Source organism: Chenopodium album, chromosome 24, assembly GCF_948465745.1.
Source record: "Chenopodium album chromosome 24, dcCheAlbu1.1, whole genome shotgun sequence".
In the NCBI taxonomy this organism is placed as follows: domain Eukaryota; kingdom Viridiplantae; phylum Streptophyta; class Magnoliopsida; order Caryophyllales; family Amaranthaceae; genus Chenopodium; species Chenopodium album.
In genome coordinates, this window is record NC_137857.1 from 11,538,952 (window position 1) to 11,546,174 (window position 7,223).

The window sequence follows — 7,223 nt, forward strand, 5'->3', positions numbered from 1 at the left end:
TATCCTATGAATTTGTTGGCTAATTTAACTGTTACATTGTTTAGCCCATTTTAATCATTAAATTTCACCATCTTTTGTTCGCTCAGCTTTACACTTTTCTGTCACGGTATCGAATGTACATGCTTGCCCGATACCGGACAATGGGCATTACTTCCACAGGGGATAGGGGGTAATTCGCATAAGAAATAAGGCAATAAGCTGAATTGGATAGACAAGAATGAAGAGGCAGTATTTACTAAAAGTAATAAGCTAAATCGACTACTAATACAATCTCATACAACATAAGTCTCACCCCAGAAAGAAGATAAACTAACCCTCAAAAATCTCACAAAATGAAAAAATGAATCAACCTGATCAAATGTATAAATCCAAAATACAAGAGGGCGGGTACAAGATGACATATCCCATATTACATAAATGAAATTAATATCGCGACAACATATCCCAGGGAAAAACCGAAAGCAGCTGATTCTCTTAAAATAGCAAGGCAAGGATAGCACATCCAGAAACCAAGCTTCCAATCAACTTTGAAACGGACCACATCTTTTCTACTCCACTCTGCATTAACAATATCAACCAAACATAAACAACATCTTCTAGTATACAAAGTATGTAATAAAGGAAACATTTCATGAAATCTGATGTCAATTTATGAACATATAACAGTAAATATACTATTACCAGAATACTACTCACATTAAATATATGAATGAATTGAGAAAAATGTCAAAAATGGTATTGAAGAAACATTTGACTTTTCTGTATATGATCACTAGATTGTGGGCCTTATTTCTTTTTACAGGCAACAGCCAACTAAAGATAGTATGTTTCTCCAAGGGTCACGAGTTATATCTTGTTAGCATTGAATGTCATATATATTTGTATAAATGTATGCATTACATACAGCCGATACAGGTATAACACAGCAAGAAACGTCTGAGTTGAGAATAGATCGAGACTGCCAGAGGCGATTGCATGACATGGCGGTACAAATAATCATTTGCATGACATGGCGGTACAAATAATCATTTGTAACCGCTAAATGGTTTGTATGTGGTGAAGTTAGGTGCTAATGCTACTAAAAAAAGGTGATTATATGCCTTAAAAGCAAAGACAATCCCACTGTTAGCCTGAATGAATCATTCTGAAATGAGATCATAACTAACTGTACTGTATTTCATAGTGTTAATGAATCATGACTGATTTTGATACGATGCCAAAATGTAGCATCCAAGGTCAGCTGATAGGCCCAAAGACTATTCTATCCGTCCCACGTTATCATTTAACTAGTATCTAATCACATAATTGCTACCTAACATGTTTTCTCATAGTACTGTTATTGTACATCATACATGGAATGGACCAGCCAAATTCACTTAATCACCAAAGTAATCGAGTCATAGATTGGTAGTAATAGCATCTAATGAATCTTAAGATCCAACAAGTTTACGAATCAATCTTCATTTGAAATCATCACTTCTTGGAACATAATCCATCTATTTTATCCTTCTACGCCACTAATGCGTCAATATCCAAAAAAGTTGAACCCCACACCTCTCGATCAAAAAGATCCAATAAACACTACTCGTATCGAGTCATCAATCCTTATCAACAGGCATGCAATGCACCAATTGTTTCTCAAGATTAGAGGATAGATTACACATCAAGAAAATGATGAAGTGAAAACATAACAACCAAAGTCACTTTCATGCAAGCTAGTAAGATGTAGGACCTTATGATAAAAAGAAGAAAAAAAGCATATGTTAATGCAAAAACAAAAGCAATAAGATGATGTTGTACCAGCAAAATCATGTCAATAGCACATGGTTAATTCATCACAAATCTAAACCAATCATCCGATTTTCGTGGGCCCACTTGTGATTCTCTTAAAAGCTAAGCAAAGTTCTCTTAATCTAGGGATCTTCAATGTGGCAGCTAACAACTGGAAGGATTATTAATTAAGCGATACTAAAGGCTTTGCCATGTTTCACATGATGATAAAAGTTTATTTATATGGGTGATGAAAAAGGTATCTTATGTTGCTAATTAAAGCAATTATAGATTAGTATATCTATGATTAGCAAGTTCAATAACATTCATTTCGCGTCTCAAGCTGTTAAACAACAACATTTTACAAACTCATGAAACTAATTCTAGAAAAACAAAAACTCGATCATTTCGAATGATCCAATTTCCTTGTAATTTCGACACTTAACATTTTCTTATACTCCTATCTCCTTGGTGTAGATTAAGTTTTGTGATTTGAAATGGTAAACACAGTCATAAAGTAAGATAATGTCAATTTCAATTGGCAAATCCGTACAATTAAAGTTCAAGGACACTAAGCCAGCATCATCATTAATTTCAGTCAACCAGTTTTAATTTTTTCCTATTAAAGACTAAGTTTTATGGAAACAAACCTGATTAATGCACTAATGAAATAATTGTACTAATACAAACATTTGGATAAACATTGAATGACAGTAAAATGGCAAATTTTATTGCAACGTCTACATTGCCACAAATCAAACCTATGTCACACAACTTTAGAATGGTAATGGATCAATGGAACCTATTCTCTAATGATGCAATATTTTTTTACCAACGCTTAATTCAATTTTGAGAAATTGCATGGGTCGACAACTAGAATTTACTCTCGTTTTCCCGATCTCAGTCATTCCTAATGTCGCATTAAGTTATTGTACATCCGTCTCATACAAGATTATATCGAGCAAATGGTGTCACAATCATTAATCATTCTCAAACTTATTTCTCAATATAATCAATATTAATTACAACACCAATGAAGACACATAACTAGTCTCAGAGTACTGATCTCTCAGATGTAAGTACGTATTTGACTACATTTTATTATGTCGGTGTACATTTGACTTCAGCAAACCCTGAACCCTCACCCCCTTCCACAAATAATTATTTATTAAACATTTTTAAATTATTAGTCCGTTTATCTTTATTAAATAATGCACGACAAAATCACGCAAAGTAATGTGATAATGTAGAGCATAGAGGCAAGTGATTTATGTTAGGATCAAGGAAGGACAAATAAAGATACCCGACAAGAATGCAGCACGATAAGCAACAACACGAAGATCAACAAAGTGATCTGATCAAATACAAACCAAAAGTAACACCAGATCTATCACTTAGATCTGAACAACAGTACACCACTACACAACAATATAAATTAAAATAATCCACCCTCCCTCAGATCTTTTATTGTCCGCACCATTTACTTACTTCTTAATGAAAATTATTAAACCTAATTATTTTGAAAAAACACGCTCAAACAAATTTAACAAGATTTCACGTGATTATACAAATATGAAAATGTACCTGATCATCGGTATCGGACGAGGCAGGTCCCGAAGCAGGTCCAGGAGATAGAGCACCTCCCATACTAGGTCCAGGTGCTTCGGAAGGAGGAGATGGTGGGGAAGAAAGCGGAGATGGTGCAGCCGCAACCGGTGACTTAGCTGGTGCAGCCACTGGTGTAACAGCGGGTGGGGTGGCTACTGGTGGTGGGGTAGCCACTGGTGGTGGAGTAGCCGGTGGTGGGGTAGCCACAGGTGGTGGGGTGGCTGGTGGTGGGGTAGCCACTGGTGGTGGGGACTGTTGAGGGGCTTGAGCCACTGGTGGGGGTGATTGGGTGGTGGATGGTGGTGGTGCGTTGGTGGGTGGTTGGGTGGCTGGTGGTGGTTGGCTAGCTTGAGGGGGCTGGCTAGCTTGGGGTGGTTGGGTGGCTGGGGGAGGCTGGCTAGCTTGTGGTGGTTGGGTGGCTGGTGGTGGTTGGCTAGCTTGAGGTGGTTGGGTGTTAGCCGGTGGTGGTTGGGTGGTGGTGGGTGGTGATTGGGTGGGTGAAGCAGCGGGTGATTGGCCGGTTGCGACGGCAATGGAAATGCAGATGAGGCCAAGCAATAGCGTGGCCTTTAGATCCATTGCTTAAAAATAAAACTCGGGGTTAGTTGAACAAATAAACTAGCAAGAGTAAAGTAGAGTGGTAATGTAGAGAGTGAGAGAGTGAAGAGAGAGCGGCGGAGAAGAAGTAAAGAAGGAGAAGGCAAATAAATAGTGGAAATGAGAAACGGAAAGAGGAGAAAAAGGAAGAGGGGTAGCGTAAGGAAGATTCGAGTGCAGCTGAATACACTTGATCACATGGCACTAGTAGTAATTAAAGAGTACTACCAACCAAAACCAAAACAAGTATTTTTGAGAGGTGGGCCTGGGCTATTGGTGGCCCAGGTTGGGATGTCTCATCTTAAATCTAAAGCCATACGTTTATACTATACATTATACTCTCATAATGTTATTAATACAATAATATACTTTCAATTATACTTGTAACATGTGTCTCGTTTTTATTAGGGTGTTTGGGGCTTCAATTAGTTATTATTACTTCTATTATTACTTTTGTATGTAGATGGATATGCCCATATTTTTGGTACATAGGATACGATTATATGAATAAATAATGAGTACACTATATTGTTGTTATATACTTGAGGATTTTCGGTGTGAAATTTACAATGATTTATAAAATAGCTAGTTATTGGTCCGGGCGATACCCCGGATCATTATAAATTTATTACTCCCTCTAATCAAATTATATATACAAGTTTAGAGACGCACGAACATTCGTGCGTGTGAATCTATCAAGTATAATTCTTTGGTTTTTTTCAAATAGATTTTTTTTTTTTTCACATGTTAGTTTTGTAGATGGTAGTTTTTACAAAATGATGGTATTGTGTTAGTTATTTTTTAGATGGGAGTAGTTTTTTTTTTTAAAGGATGGTAATTTTTTTTCTTAAAAAAAAGACAAAAATGAGAGGGGTATTTTGGGAAAGTGAAATTTATCACCCAAAACCCCCTTTCACTTTATATGTAGGATTTTGGCTTGTTTGTCCATGAGAGCTTAAGTGTTTTATTTTTTAATTTTTTTTTTTTAAAAATGATAACTTAAGTAGTTTATTCCTTGTATAAGCTGGTTTGATTATAAGAATATTTTTTTAGCATAAAATCAACTCGTTGTACAAAAAAAATTTATAAATCAAATGTTTATAATTTGATGTCAAAATATATACTACTCCATAATGCATAAAAATCTTTTACACTATAATTACAATTTTATAAATTAATGCACAAAATAAAAATAGTGTAATGTTTAGTTTCTTACAAATTTTATTATTGTATACTTATTAAGGAGTTACATTCCAAGAGAAATTGTTATATGCATATGAAGAGTTTATCAATTAAACTAAACATTAATACATGAAGATTTTCAATCATTAATGGTATGGTATGGTATGGTATGATTTGGCGACACATCATATGCCAAATGGCAAAATTGGTCACACATGGCGAAACAACATGTCTTGCCATGAGTTTTAATAATTGATATATATTGATATTGATATTGATATTGATAGTGTATGTAACGGATGTATTGTGTACAATGATCATAATTGTCACAATTTATATAATTTGTTAAGACTAAGTTTAATGTGATTTGAGCTGACCTAATCTTTTATTTATCATACATTCTAATATCATTGTGTTTTTCCCCCTTAAGTTTTACTTATTATTAAAACTATTTATATTTAAATTGTAAATTAGGTTTATGAAAACTTGTTGAACTTGAATAACCTTATTTTATCAAAGCTTAATTTTTTTTTTTTTTTAAAAAGTTAACTTATTTGAAATTATTCACTGAAATACGTTAATATAAGGCAAGGTGAGCTAATTTAATTATCAAAAACTGAGATTTAACATTTCATAATTATAGTTAAATATAGCTTTCAAAATTCACATTAGACCATGCATAAATTGAGAGAGCCACACTTTTAGGAACAAACAAATTAAGTGCTACTATATAGATTGATAGATGCTTCCCTATTTTCTAATTGTTCCACTTTGACTGTGCATGTTTGTCAATGCACATTGATCTTTGACCCTTAATAATATGAATTTCTAATAAAATTTATAAAAATTTAATACTTAGAAGTTGAGCTTGATCTAACAAGATCCAATGTAATTATATATAGCCAATTATGGTAAAAGTCAAGTATGTAATTGGTGTCAAAAATCATATTGTAAGTAATAAAAATGGAGGAAGTAGATATAAATGGATATATGTTCGGTTTAGTTAGACTTATTTTGGGCTTTTGGCTGATAAATTACCTTAATTTATATTAACTTATTGTACGCTAACCAAGACAACGTAAGATAATATACTTTGAACAATAGGTACTCATTCACATTATTAGTTATCACATAGATTAAGGGCCTGTTCTCATTGAATGAATTCAGCTGAACTGAACTGAACTGAACTCAGCTGAACTGAACTGAACTGAACTGAACACAGCTGAACTGAACTGAATTGAACTGAACTGAACTGAAATGAATATTTTATAAGAGAAGGAAATTAGGAGCTGAACTGAACTGAACTGAATTGAGCTGAACTGAACTGAACTGAACTCAGCTGAACTGAACTGAACTGAACTCAGCTGAACTGAACTGAACTGAACTGAATTTCAACGTAAGAGAACAGGCCCTAACATGTAGTCTTGTAGAACCAGTGAATCACATGTACTTGTTAAACTCATATGAGCTCTAGGCTCTACACCATAAAAGATTTACTAATAGTCTTGTAGAACCAGTGAATCACATGTACTTGTTAAACTCATATGAGCTCTAGGCTCTACACCATAAAAGATTTACTAATACTGTATTTTTTATTTTATGTACGGTATAAATTAACAACGAGTTGTACTAATATAGAAATTCTATTAAAAGAATGCTTTAAGGATTACAATTTCTTTTTCAAAGAAAGAATCTCTCCTTCTAAAATAAAATAGATTTAAGGATTGCTTTCTTTAAGAAAGGGAGTAATTAATTTTACTTTGGTTAATAAATTGTAATTGAGGCATCTGATTGCGCCATCTTGTGGGACCAATGCTGGGGTGGATGGATCATAATCAGATGCCCCCATAATATATTATTATGAATCATTATCACAAAGCCACGTAAATAATGCACCGATTTAATTAGGTGTTATGTCTGTCTATGTTTGGTACTTATGTGATGTTTTTTGCCCTATATACGGTTATTAGTTAGGAACTAGTTTTCATAGGGTACTTGTATACTCTTCAAACATGAGCTGTGTACTGCATGTTCCTTTCAAAGTAGTGTACACACGTGAACTCTAC

At 34.1% G+C, this 7,223-nt stretch overlaps 1 protein-coding gene across 1 annotated transcript; it reads right to left on the reverse strand.

The window, feature by feature from the left end:
- Positions 1-208: 208 nt before the first annotated feature.
- Positions 209-4,149, reverse strand: LOC145611272 (uncharacterized). Its single transcript, XM_081666585.1, has 2 exons — positions 3,355-4,149; positions 209-558 (listed from the first exon to the last, which is right to left on the reverse strand). Exons 1-2 carry the CDS (start codon positions 3,955-3,957, stop codon positions 475-477), a joined length of 687 nt encoding a protein of 228 aa, XP_081522711.1. The 5' UTR covers positions 3,958-4,149; the 3' UTR covers positions 209-474.
- Positions 4,150-7,223: the final 3,074 nt, after the last annotated feature.

Excerpts from the sequence above, each read along its gene's own strand:
- LOC145611272 (XM_081666585.1), bottom strand. The coding sequence starts at position 3,957 with ATGGATCTAAAGGCCACGCTATTGCTTGGCCTCATCTGCATTTCCATT. Across the intron at positions 559-3,354 it reads CGTCCGATACCGATGATCAG|AGTGGAGTAGAAAAGATGTG; the intron begins GTACATTTTCAT and ends TTGTTAATGCAG.